Here is a 13,509-nt window from a genome sequence, read left to right on the forward strand (position 1 = left end):
TGTCTCAGTGGTGGTGATGGACAGAGGGAAGGGACCAGACAGGTGGCCCAGGATGGTTCCCTGGGAAGCCCTACAGCGATACCTGCTGCAGTAAATGCTGCCAGGTCTTTATTCTTAACTTATAAATATATCAAATCCTTTCCTCTAGGCCCTCAAAGAATGTAGGGCCATACGGATCAAGATCAAACAAATATCCAATCTCCGAGGGGTGTGGTTAATGGATGGGGCACCCTTCGAGAGGGGAGTGTCCTGTAAGGGACATAAAGCACCCTGGGGGGTGAGGTTAGATGGAGAAAGATGCTGCCAAGGGCAAAGCAGTATTTTAGACACAGCCCTTAAAGCCCAGTTGGATGGAGGAAGGGGACTTGGAAGATAAAATCAACAGCTCATAGAGCAAAATCCTCCTCCTCCAGTGTGGGAAGCTGCCTGGCACAGGCATAACTCCCTGGGAGAGCCCGTGCCCCCAGAGAGAGACCCTGGGAGCAGGGATTGCAGTGCCTGGGTTTTGTTTGCTCATCTCCACGGCAAAAGCTCCGATCCCAGCGGGTCACGGAACCCAGCAGCCACATAATTACACGTTATTAACCGTGGAAACCGGGAGCTGCAGGGACAGCAGCGGCGGGAGGGCAGGGAGGGACACCCAGCACCGGCCTCGGCACCTGCGAACGCCTCAGCCCTGTGAGGGCCCGGCGAGGGCTCCCCCTGCCAAGGCTTTTACCAGGCAATTTGACGCAGTGACCATTTAACTGGAGGGTAATTACAGGAGAAGTATTTAATGGAACTGAAAGTGTGTCCAAGCCTCTGCGCTTCTGCTAGTGCAGCAGAATTCCGCATGCTGCCTGCCAGGAGGGAAAGCTCTTCAAAGGCGCTCTCTGAACCCTCGGAAATGCTGAAATATCGCTGGGTTTTTCCACTCTCGTGCCATCCGTGTGCACTCCGCTCTCACTGGGGCCTCTCATCCCCATGGTAGGGGGAGAGGGGCCACAGAATCCCAGCAGGCAGCACAACTCAGCTCCTGATTCCCCACATCCCGGGCAAAACCCCAATCTTCTCAGAGCAAGCCAATGGCAGGGCTTTTTTTATCTGTTATTTTAAAGACCATATATTTGCTGCTGAGATGAAAGTGCTGAGGTTTGGCCTTTCTGGCCACCTTTTGAAACGGCTCCCGGACAGCTCTGCATCAATGGAATTAATTCCACGAGAAAATCCATTTGAGACTAATGTCTTGCTACTGCAGGAGCGCGCAATGGCAGCGAACAGGAGATATAAGCTCTTAATTAAAAACAAAGAGAACCTCTATCCCCCAAGGCCTTTATTTCAACAGCTCTGGTTAGGCAGCCTGTATTTTTCATTTTCCCAATAAAAACAGCTACGAGCTGCAACTCTTTGAAGACTCTCGTCAAGGCCTTGAAGCTGCATAAAATTAAAGAAAGGAGAAAACAGCTCTATTTCATTTGAAAGGGAGAAAACTGGAGTTACTCTTATGGGCCTGATACGGCTACCCCCAGCCAGGGCTGCACCGGAGGCACCCCAGCCCCTTCCCACAGGTGTGCTGTGTGGATCTCCCTCTCCTCAGTATCCCATCCTCATCCCTGCCATGAGTCTCCTTCCTCTGTTCTCACATGCCCCGGGCACCAGGATGCCAATGCCTCCTCGTCAGCGTCGTGGAGAAGCTGGGGCAACCCGGCTGGACTCAAGAGGCTTTACAGCTTCCCCAGCCATCAGAAATCACATCTGAGCCCCAAAAGCCTCATCCCCTGACAAAGCTGCCTGCGGACAGAACAATTCAATCAGGAGCGTGGTGTGGCCTCCCTGCTGCCACTGCCGGCCTTTCCCAGGGGGGATCAGCCAGATTTGGCCGTAACATGAACCTACTGCTGGTTAATAGCTTGTAAGGAGAATAATTTACAAAAGCCACAAGGGTCTGATACAGGGGTGGACATGCAGCAGAAGCCTTCTTGAAAAGCCTTGTTACAGTACACAGCCAGTTCCTCTGCTGCCCAATCCACCGCACCACAAACCGCCTTGCGTTTGCTCTTCCCAACACCTTCTTGCTGGCAAAGTTGGGGGCAGCAAAGCCCCTTGGTTTTCCACCTGGCAAATCAGTGATCACTCCGAAACCCAGCCGAGGGAGTGTTAGTCATCCTGAGATGAAAATGCAGCTTTTCAGGGAAAAACCCACCAAGGTTCCTGGTTAACTTCCTGGTATTTTGAGCTGGACTGATGAAAGAAGGAAAACATCTTCCCGCTACTGCTGCTGCTGCGAAATGTTCTTACCAAGAAGGAAGATCCTGAAGGCTTATGCTAAAGACCCTGGGACTTATCTTCTCAGGTGTTACAGCAAATATCACCGAGCAATAAATACTTGGAGAGCAGCAGAGGAGAGTTTCTGGCTCACTGAGATGCATGTGGGAGAATGTGCACAGGCACGTTTGCCATCTGCACATCCCGGGCAGTGTCCTGTCTCCCTTGCAGGGAGAGCTCAGCTGATGGCCACGCTCCTTCCTTGCCTCCACCATCATCCTCCACCCTTCTGGAGAACTGCAGCTGATGCACGGCCCTACAAGGGATCCTTTGGGAACCTCCCAGGGAGGGTGACCGGTGGTGCCGGCCCAGGAGACACTGTCCAGCCCCTTCACCTCCTCTCCGTCCCCCAGCTGTGGCATCTCCCCACTCCTTGGCACTGCAGATCAAAGAGGCAGCTCCATCCTCACTGCCCAGGGTTTTCTTTTAAACACATTTTATCTTTAATTAATTCCTTTGAAGCCTTTTGCATCCACTATCTCCTCGCCTCCAGCACCCCTCTTTCTGGAGGCAGGGTCATCACCAGTGGGAAGCAACGCCTCTATTATTATTTATTCCTGACACGCTGCTGGCTGGCAGTGGGGAGGGGGTGGTGAGTGGCCTGGGGCCACCACCAGCTCAGATCCAGCTGCCAACACCCACATGATCCCCACGTCCTCCCAGGAGAACGGCAGCCCTGGGGAAGGGGTGTCCCTGAGCACCAGCTCTGCCACAAGCTCGCTGCTCACAGAGCGCGGTGCCAAACGCGCCACGACCAGCCATCAAATACCACTAAGAGCAGCAGGCAGCACATGGAGTTTTCTGCTTTATAAAGCACTTAAAGGTTTAATTAAAGACGGCTTTATCCTAAAGCTCCTGAAAGGAGCCTCGGACAAACCAGCGAGTGCAATTCCTGCCTTGCTCTGACAGCTCTGATTCATTCCACTCTTCTCTGCTTTGGCTGAGGCTGCGGGACCCGGGGATGCTCTGCCTTGACGGAGGAGCCCAGCCCACGTGGAGAGTGCCCGGTGAAAGCTCCTCACAGCCCTTCCCACTTGCAGCATGCTGGAATTTTAATTATTCCTCTCTTTCCCTGCTCCAGAGTAAAATGATTACGACAGCCCCGAAGAAGGATGCACATTTTTGAAAAGCACAAGCATAAACTATGCCTGGGTGAACATCTTGCATGCCCAGCTGATGCCAGCAGCGCTGTGCTGCGTGTCAGGGGTGGCACCGGGACAGGAAGACCTGAGCCGCAGGTCACCTGAGCCCCCGTGGCAGCACCCACGGGGCCACGGCACGCGCCAGCCTCTCCTCTCATCCCAGGCATTACCAGCCATCGCTCCTCTGCCGCCTCTCCTGCCTATGAGCCGAGTAATTCCTCTTCCAGGGGAATTTTTTAAAGCCTGTTTTTGCTGTCAGCGACTCATGAAGGCATTGTTTCTGGCTTTTTTTCTCTCTCTCTCTCTCTCTCGCTTCTCAGCGAGGAGGAAGGGGGGCGAGAGGAAGATCTGACAGAGCAGAGCTGCTCCCATTGCTCATCTCAGCGAGCACTGCTGCCTCTGCTGAAGTGAAGCGGCTCTTTTTACCACCCTGCGTGCACCCCAAGGACCCCACGGTCCCACAGAACCACCAGGGACCCAGAGGCAAAGCACAGAGGGATACAAGGGCACAGCACAGGAGGGACATGGGGGCAGCAGCACAACAGCAGCTACCTGCTCCGATGGAATCGAGCACGGGAGAGTGTGGATCTGCGTGGCTCCAGGAGCCCTGGCACAGCTCTGCCAGTTCCCGGAGTGACCCTGGCTCCCATGGGTGCCACACACAGGTGGTACTAACCTGAGCCCCCCAGGCAGCTGCCAGGGACAGCTGAGGGACCACAGGCAGCGTGAGCAGCACCGCGCCCGCCCCAGGCTCCCGTCAAGGCGCCTCACCGGACAGGGACTGGCAATGCTCACTGAGGCAAATAAACCGTACAGGCGAGTTACCTCATCCTCATTTGTAGCCATATGTTTTTCCCAGCAGAGAACAAACACTTCCAGCCGCTACAGCTTATATAACAGAGTGGAGCAGGGCTGGGAAGCTGCACGGCTTCGCACAGGCGCCGCACCAGCAAAACTGGCACGGGCATAGACCCTGTTTCGAGACAGTGTCGGCTGCTCGCTCCCAAAACGCTGTCCTGAGGCATGGCAGGGGCATGGTGCTCCCACTGGGAGCACACTGAGAGCTCTCTTGGGTGCTCAGCCCCAGCACTGGAAGGAAAAGCGGATCTGGAGCTCAGGAGCTTTTCAATTGAGGGTGGACGAGCTGGGATCAAACAGGGCCTTTAGACCCGGGAAGGAGTTTATCGCATTCACTGCTCGAAGAGAAGTTAATTAGCAAAAACTCCGATCCTGGAAAAAGCCCCTAATGAGAGCTAAAGCCTGAAGATTAAAGCAGTTGGCCCTCTGGGAGCTGCCGGGGCTGCAGCTCCCGTTGTTCTGCGGCCACGCAGGACAGCAGTGGTGGCACCGGCGGGTGGGTGGCATCACTGTCAGCTCGCCCTCACCTAAACAAGGCAGCCCACTCCAATAAGTCCCAGAGCCTCAGCACATGCCAGGAGCCATCCTCCCACAGCTGGTGCAGGCAGAGGGGCTCCTGCAGCTGGCTGATGGCAACAAGCCACTGGACCCCACCCTCCTGGACTGGGTGATGCCACTGAAGCCAGAGGCACTGACCACAGCAGGTCTGGGGAGACCAGGCTGATGCTCTCATCATGCAGGGAACAGCAAAAGCCACAGCCCTTATCAATACTCCCTCACTGATCTATCCAGGCAATTCCAGCGTTTTGTAAAAGGTGTGTAGGCTGGGAGTTATTTTTCGGCTATAAATAACTCCTTTAAGTCAGGAACAACATCCTGGTTGCATCGTCTCTTTCTGCCAAGCAGGGCAGGCTGGATAAATTAATTGAGATTAAGATTAGGCCATAAAATTCCTTTTCATTTCGACTAGAAAATCGCAGTGGGCTTAAAGCAGTCGATGCACAGTGAGTAAATTCTGTAAACTATCCACCGGTATCCCACGGTTTAATATCAGCAATAACAAATATAATTTGCAATAAATGGGAAGCAGCTTTCCCATCCATGTCCACACAGCAGCCAGCACTGGGGGAAGGCATTGCTGTGCCGAGCGTGGCGCTCAGGGCGATTATGGGAGATGGGCTGTGGATGGAGACTGTAATGGGAAAACACAGCAAGTGGCTGGAAAACGCCTCGGATAAAAGCGATAATCAGCACCGCCATTCTCCTCCGAGCGCTTCTTTAATGTCACACTAACTTCTGTCCCAGGCAGAGCTGCCACCGGGACACTCGTGCTCTGCTCCAGGACCCGCCAGCCCTCCTGATGTCCCCGCCACCACCCCGGCCCCCGGCAGACCCTACCTGTGCTGTCTCCCAGCCCGCGGGGCGGGCGAGCATCCTTGCCTCCGCTGCTGTGGCCGGCGGCCGGCTCGGCGGTGCTGCTGCGGCCGGGGCTGCTGCGGGGCACGTCCCCGCCGAGCGCGGGGCCCGGGGTGCTGGGAGGCCCTCGGGGCGGCGTGGCAGCCGTGACGGCGGTGGCGGCGGCGGCGGCGGCGGTGGTGGCGGCGGTGGTGGCGGCGGCGGTGGTGGTGGTGGTGGCGAAGGCGCCGGGCAGCGTGCTGCTCTCCAGGGAGTCCTCCTCGCCCGTGGGGCCCCAGACGATGACCTCGGGCAGCGCCGTGGGCCGCCCGTCCCGTGGGGCGAAGCCGCGGCCGCGCAGGTGCCGCCGGCCTCTCCGGGAGCGCGGCCGGCGCAGGGGGCGGCCAGCGGGCAGTGGGGCAGCGGGGGGCGGCCGGCGGGAGCGGGGTCTCTGCAGAGGGGGCGCGGGGGCGCAGGTCCAGGGGGGGCTGGGGCGTTGCAGCTCCTCCCCGCTCCCCGTGCCCCACGGCGAGCCACGGGACAGTCTGTGCCGGAGCGCCGGCCGTGGCGAGAGCCTCCCCCCAGTGCCGGTGGCTGGGGGCTGGCAGCTGGCAAGGTCCATGGCTAGGTGGAACATGGCTATTAAAATCCAAGCATGGCTTCCGAGCGGGCAACTTGACCTGTGGACAGACAGGGACGGTGTTAGAAGGGCAGTGGGGCAACCCCGCACTCCCTCTCAGTATGGCACACCCTAGATCTCCCAGCCCAGCCACCCAAAACATCCCCCAGCTCCATGGGTATCATTATCCTCCCTGGTTCTCCAGCCAAAGTCCCCCAAAATGGCATCGTGGGGCACCCTGCACTCGCTCCCCCTGAAAACTACCACTGCCAACATGGCAGGCTGAGGATCCCCATTTGCAACTGTGACTTTTCAGTTGGTCTGGGAATGATGGGAATGACCTGAGGATGGGTTTTACCAGGGAACACCTTGGAGAAGCGGCCAGTGCCTGCTTTGTCTGAACTCAGCCCTTTTGGGTGAATTATCCAAAGCAGACGGCCCAGTGGAGCTCCAGCAGCACAAGCTTTCACTCCAGGGACACTGAGATGTGGGGATATCAGAGAGCCCATCCCCTGCTTCCCAAGCCCACAGGCAGCACGATGAGTCCCTCAAAGGGCTGGAGCAGATGAGTCCGTGGGCTCTTGCATTTGCACGTGTAGCCCATCTCCCACTATGGCAGTCGCCCACGCCGCAGCAGGAACATCCTCCCACGGAGCACGGCACATCCCCTCCCACGGCGTGGGGCACCCAGAGCTGAACACGACCCTGCAGCACACGGAGGGCAGGAGGAGCAGCCCCTTTTGCTGCCCTTTCTGCCACAGAGTAGCTGGAACCCCCCTGAGCTGCTGGCAGCTTCAGTAGTTACAATTTTGCTTTCATGTCACCATCACGTCACATCACGTCACAGCCCTCTCCCTTCCCCGGTGGCACAGCACCAGGGCCCTGCTTGTCTCATGTTTCCTCCGATGCTGCCCCACGTAAAGCAGCAAGAAAATCTCTGATAGGCAAATTTTTGTTGCTTTTTTTTCCCCCCCGGAAAAAAAAGTCATTAGGCCAAAGCCCAAAAATCTTTCCTCCATTTTACTCAGCTTTTACATGAGAAAGACTTTTGTTGAACTCAGCAGGAGTTAATGAGAGCTTTACATGGCTAAACAGGCTAATCCTCCGCAGCGGCGCCCGCACAGTCCTTGGGAGCACGACAGAATGTGCATCTGGTTGACAGAAGCATTTGTACACTCCCTCCGTGCCTGAGCAAGCGAAGCTAAAGGAGCTGACCTGGATACTCCCAGGCACAGGCTTTTTCTGCTCAGAGGATCTCTGCTTTTTTCCTAATTGGGTATTTTTTCAAAGCGTAACAGCATTTATTTTGGGGAGGGAGAAGGCAACGCAAGGAAAGAGCGCAGAAGGAGAAAGGGAAGAGCCAGAAACAGACAACAGAAACCAAAATAGTTCAGGCTGGGGGAGGAAGGATTTCAAGGCTTCAAAAAAACCACAAACCACCCAAAACGTGGTGGTGGTGGTGGGTTTTTTTAGAGGCCAGCAGAGTGGTGGCAGCACGAAGAGTGTCCCCCACGTGCTGTAGGCAATGTCGTGCTTCCACTGGCGAGGAGTCACAAGCTCATGCTCCAGCCGGATCATCAAACACTTACTCACCTTTGCAATGCTCAGGATCACTCCTGTAGTGTGTCAGGCTTGATTTCAGCCTCTGCCGAACTCCCCAGCATCACCTGACACCTCTCCTTGCAAGGAAGGAAAGGTGCTGGGCACCTCCTGGCATGTCACTCACCCTAGGTGCCACCTCTTACATCATCTGTGCACACCCCCAGACCTCACCCCCTTCCCAGCTCTCTGTGTTGTCACACTCAGAACTTTTATGAACGGTTGCTGAACAGAGCAAGGGAAGATGTGCCCAGCCCAAACTTGGTGCTTGCTGCATCCCAGCCACTGCCTGGAAACTTCTGAAAGACAAAATGTTGGTGCTTGGGATTGGCAGCTCACAGGAAAAACAGATACTCCTCCTGCTTCCATCTCCTGCTGTCTCCTTGTGACATTCCAGGCTGCAGTGATGGCAGCATGAGCTTGCAGGGGCTTGCTCCTGCAGAACCTGCCTGAGCGTGGCTGCATCATTCACAGCAGCACCAGGAGGATCTGTGGGCAGAAACAACCTCCAACCCTTGTCTTCCCCTGGGTCATGCTGGAAACTTGTGTCCCAGCGCAGCCAGGCAGCGCTGGTGACACCCACACCAGTGTCCCTCACTGCTGCCACTGCTCCCCAGGCCAGAGGCTCTGGGATGGATGCAGTAAGGGACACCCAGATGGGGCAGACCCCGTTCTGCCCTGAGGATAGCTTGGGTCACTGTCCCACCAGTGTCCCATCAAGTGATGCCACCCAAGGGGCTGTCACCCCAGGAGTGTCCTCCTCGCCACCACACCGGCTGGCATGTGCCCAGGAGATGGCTTCAGGGACAGAAGCAGCCAAGTCCGGTTACCTCAGAGGAATTTTGCGTGGCATGCGATCTTCTGAGGGCTTTGCAACAACAGATAAGAGCAAGTGTCCTTCAGAATAAATAGCAGCGTGTAGGAGTTGCCGTTGTCGTGGCAACGCAGCGTGATGTGCCCGGCGCGGCGGCGGGGATGGATGCGGCAGCGCGTGGCGCGGCCAGAGGCAGGACCACCCGGCCCTCCCCTGCCACCCCTGCCCCCGCCCCACACCAGCACCCTGCCAAGGCTGGCAGGGGGAGTGACACGTCCCAAAGGACACCCAGGCAGCGGGGATACATCCCGCCCGGAGCTCCTGCCACCTTGTCCTTGCCCCAGAAAACCTGGGCTGTCCCAGGAGAGCCCGCTGCGGCTGGCACAGCACGGCCCGGCCCGGCACAGCGCCCCGGGAGCCCCCGCGCCTCCGCCTCCCCGTCGCCCGAGCAGGCAGGAGAGCACCGCACGCCTCTCGGGAGCGCCAGCACAAAGTCACCGCTGCTCGGAGGCCGGGAGGGCGTTCCTGCTTTGCCGAGACATCAAACAGCTCAAACACCTCCTCAGTGGCACGAGCTGCTCCTCAGGGACAGCAGAGCAGAGGGAGAGCCCCCTGTGCTGCTCCCAGTGCATGGGATAACTCCCTAACTGCACCCAAAGAGGGGCTCCGGCATAGGGAAGGGAACACATCATCCAGACCCACACACAGCACCCACCTGCCTCGGTTTGGGGGCACGGAGCCAGTCCTGGCTGGGGGCACACATGGGCCAGAGGGGTGCATCGGGTTACGCTCCTCGCACGGGAATCAGGGCTTTGGTTATTCCTCACCCCCCTATAAGCACACACAACCTATTTTGCAAAGAAATTTGAGGAGCGTGGGCAATTTTCACATTACTTCCTTTCCCATCTTGGAGGTGAATGGGAATGGTATCCCAAAATACTTTTCAAACTCTACGAAAAACTCAATAAAACTCTGAAACTGGGTTAGATAAAGCAACACAGAGCGGATATATTTGAGAAAATGAAATCCTGTCCTTGATCTCCTCATCCAAGGCCTTGGCTCCCAGCAGCCACAAATCCTCTCCCTTGGCTCCACGGATGGTGAGGCGGCCGCGCTCACACACAGGAAATGGAACTCCCACAAATATTTACCTGCGAGAAGCACGAGAGCGGATTTCAAGGAAACTGCCGGGCTAATGACACGGATCAGGCACACCAGGCACTCCGGGGCTATTTCCTGAGCCCACCCGAGCCCATCCTGGTTCCAAAGGTGATGGAACAGTGGGTGTTGCACTGGAGCCACCATGGCCTCCCCATCCAACACACCTTTCAGAGTCCTCCCCTGTATGAAACCCCTTCCTGAATGCTTCCAGGTGCAGCTGTGTGCTTTGAAGAAGGACAGTTGGCTCTTGAGAGAGAGATTAATTTCAAGGATGCTGGAGGACGTGAGCTTGCCGCGGTCTTCGGCAGCCGGGAAGAGGCTGCTGTGGAACTTGGCTGCTGCCGCCACCGTGCACATGGTACCAACCTCCACGTGCAGGGAGGGAAAGCAGAAGCATCCAGCATGGAGTGGGACAGAATAGCCCCTGCCCCAGTCCTGGGCACTCTCAGGGGTGGCGGCACCTCAGGCAACCCTGATGCTGCAGACAGGACATGGATTAGTCCAGTGCACCCGCTGTGCTCCCAGAACCCCCTGGCTCTGGTAATGTGTCTGAAAATTAACTGGGATCACGGCTCTGACAAACATCAAAACACCACCCGTCAGCAGTAACCCACTTCCCCAAAGCCTCAAAGGCTCACTTGAGTGCAGTCCCTTTCATAAGGTCCTTTTTTGCTCTCCAGCATCGGCCCCTTTCTCCCCTGCCTGTGGAGACACTTCAGAGGAGCATTAACTGCAGAATAGGCTGATTTTTAATGCAGAATTATACAAATGGAGCCATTCTTCCATTTCATGCCTCCTGTTAGGTAATCTATCGGTATTGCACAGGGAATCAAGGTTATGTCCTTGTTGGGGTGATTTACGCACTCTGAGCATTTCATATCTCTGAACACCAAGCGAGGCAGGGACAGAAATATTCCTGTGAATGCCCGGAGCACGAGCTGTGGTCAGAGAGTTGGGGTGATGTTTCCTTGACCCAGGCAAGACAAGGCAAGAAAGCTCTAGGAAAAGCATCCTTGGCAGCGCAGCGTGTCCTACAAAGGTGCTCGGAGCGGGGCAGGTTATGAGAGTACGTGCAGGAACTCGCTGGCTCCATACAGAATAGAACGAGGCCGCTGCATCCCAGCGGGTGACTTTCACACTGGAGCAGGAAGAAGAGGGGAAAACTTCACTGGCAGATACTTGGCCCGCGATTGTGTGTCCTCGCTGAGGTGGGAACTGCAGCCACCACTGCAGCTGCTCTCCTCTCCTTCCCTCTGTCCTGTGTGATGATCCCTGCAGTGCAGCGACTGTCCTTTCTTGTCACACTACCAACCATCACCATGGAAATGGAGCATTGCCATCCTGCACTCTGGGCTGGACCAGGACCCTCCCCAAGGCTGGGAGGAGGGGAGATGCACCATCCCGTGTGAGGGCGGCATGGATGATGGATGCTGTGGGATCAGCAGGAGACCTTGTGGACCACTCCCGCATGGCGTCAACCACGTCCCACCCCACACCCCTGCCATCAGCAGCACCATGGAGACCTCTCTCCTGAGCTGTGTTCTGCTATGGGATGAGTTTTTCTGATCCCAGACCCAATGGGAATCGGGAACATACAACCCACTGTGCCATCTGTAGCCCCAGCTTCTTCCTAGATAATTATAAATTTGTGAAAATATGGCTGCCAAGCTCTTTAAAGCCAGGACTGGGACTTAAGGCACAAAGGCTGACACACAATAGCACCTAAGTAAATTAAATGTGCCACATCACTACCTATCTATATTACAGTCCTGAGCTTCAGGATTACCTGCTAATAAAAGTGATATTTAAAACAAGTCCTAAGTTCCTCCGCTGCCCCTTTCTCCCCACAAGTAATTAAACTGATGCGGCTTCCCACGGTGGAGGGGATGGGATTTATCATGGAGGGAAATCAGTAGAGGGTGAAATAGGTTGAATCCTCCCCGCCACGCTGCTGCAGCCAGGCAGACAGTGAACACCCACTTCCCTGGGAAAACGGGGCAGAAAGGGGTTGGGTGGGGCTGGGAAGCCACGGCTCCCCCCAGGATGGGAATGCCAAGATGGAGGCAGTGGGATCCATCCCTGGTGGTGCTTGGGGAGCCCTGAGAGGGGGGCAGGAGGGCGGCCGTGGCGGGGGGGGGAGCCGCTCGCTCTTCTGCCTCTGCCTTGAGCTCACCCAGCTGCAAATAAACAATTTTACCATTTGAATAGCCGCGAGTGCGGAAGGCATAATTAATACCCAGTGGTACCATCAGCCAATGTGCTGATGCGGGAGGTGCAGCCCCTGCCAACGCCGTCAGCGCACAGCTTTGGCTCCGCAGCGCGCGGCCCCGGCTGCTCTTGCCTCCAGGCCCGTCCTTTGCCAGAGGCAGAGGCAGGGCAAAGCCCCAGTGCAGGCGCCTGGGGCTGGTGCTGGGGCCTGCCAGCGCAGGACGTCTCCAGTGCATCCCACACCCACACAGTGGGAAGAGTCAGGATCTGACAGAGCAATGTGGGGAAGAGTAAAAGGGAGCGGGCAGAGAGCAGGCGTGCGTGGCATCGCTGCGAAGGCAAGAGCTGCGCCCAGTTGCTGCCAAAGTTGGGCCAACCTTTAACCCTGAGTTTCAAGTTCAGTTCCCATTTTCAAGTATTTTAAAAGACACTGGCGGGACAAAGGGCCCAGTGCCTCCAGGCAGCCTGATGATGAGTGTGAGAGCTAACACAGTGAGCTGGCCAACACTGCCCATTATGGCCAGTCCAGCTCAGCTTGATTAGAGAGGGCAGGACATCTGCTTGAGAGTGTTTTCCCTGGTCTTCAGGGATTATTTCAGGCAGGATTTGGGAAGTGCCAAAGTGGGTGGGAAGCCCAGAAGTTTGCATGCATCTTCAGACAAAGATGTCTCCAGCAAATTTCTGTGCAAAACCAGTGCTCGGTCATTTATCTGCCACCACTCTGGCAGCAGGAGCTCTGAGCCCAGTCTGGCTCCCTGGCAAGTGCTGCAGGCTCATCTGCCAGCATGGCAAGACAGGTCCCAGACAAGCCAGGGGATGAACTGGCCTGAGTGCTCCCCAAGGGGAACAGCACAGTGGCAGGCTCAGGCCCTGCACCCCACGGTACTGCTGGAGCATTCCTCCTGGCAAGGCACAGTGTGGGTGGTCCTGGAGCATCCGCCACAGTGGGCATGGGGCAAGTACCACTAGAACATCTCCCCCAGCAGCACAGCCTGGGTACCACTTGAGCATCCCCTGCAGTGGGAATAGCTTGGATACCACTGGAGCATCCCCCACGATAAGCACAACCTGGGTACCGCCAGAGCATTCCCCTCAGTGGGCACAGCCCAGATACCACTGGAGCATCCCCCGTGATGGGCACAGCCCATCACTACCACTGTAGCATCCCTCCCAGCACAAACAGTGTGAGTACCACTGGAGCATCCCTCCCAGCAAACACGGTGTGGGTACCACTGGAGCATCCCTCTGAGCACACATAGTGTGAGTATTGCTGGAGCATCCCTCCCAGCACAGACAGTGTGGGTACCACTGGAGCATCCCTCTGAGTACACACAGTGTGAGTACCACTGGAGCATCCCTCCCAGCACACACAGTGTGAGTACTGCTGCAGCATCCCTCTGAGCACACAC

The 13,509-nt window shown here is 56.6% G+C and overlaps 1 protein-coding gene across 1 annotated transcript in view; it reads right to left on the bottom strand.

The window, feature by feature from the left end:
* Positions 1-13,509, bottom strand: part of AJAP1 (adherens junctions associated protein 1) — a 38,165-nt gene that overhangs the window by 15,254 nt on the left and 9,402 nt on the right. Inside the window, exon 2 of the mRNA XM_042031958.1 lies at positions 5,703-6,379. Within this exon, the coding sequence (XP_041887892.1) occupies positions 5,703-6,379 (677 nt within the window). The remainder of the gene's footprint in view (positions 1-5,702; positions 6,380-13,509) is intronic.

Source organism: Corvus kubaryi, unplaced genomic scaffold (genome assembly GCF_017639235.1).
Source record: "Corvus kubaryi isolate FWS band 111438036 unplaced genomic scaffold, C.kubaryi_AGA036_p1.0 37352, whole genome shotgun sequence".
NCBI lineage: Eukaryota > Metazoa > Chordata > Aves > Passeriformes > Corvidae > Corvus > Corvus kubaryi.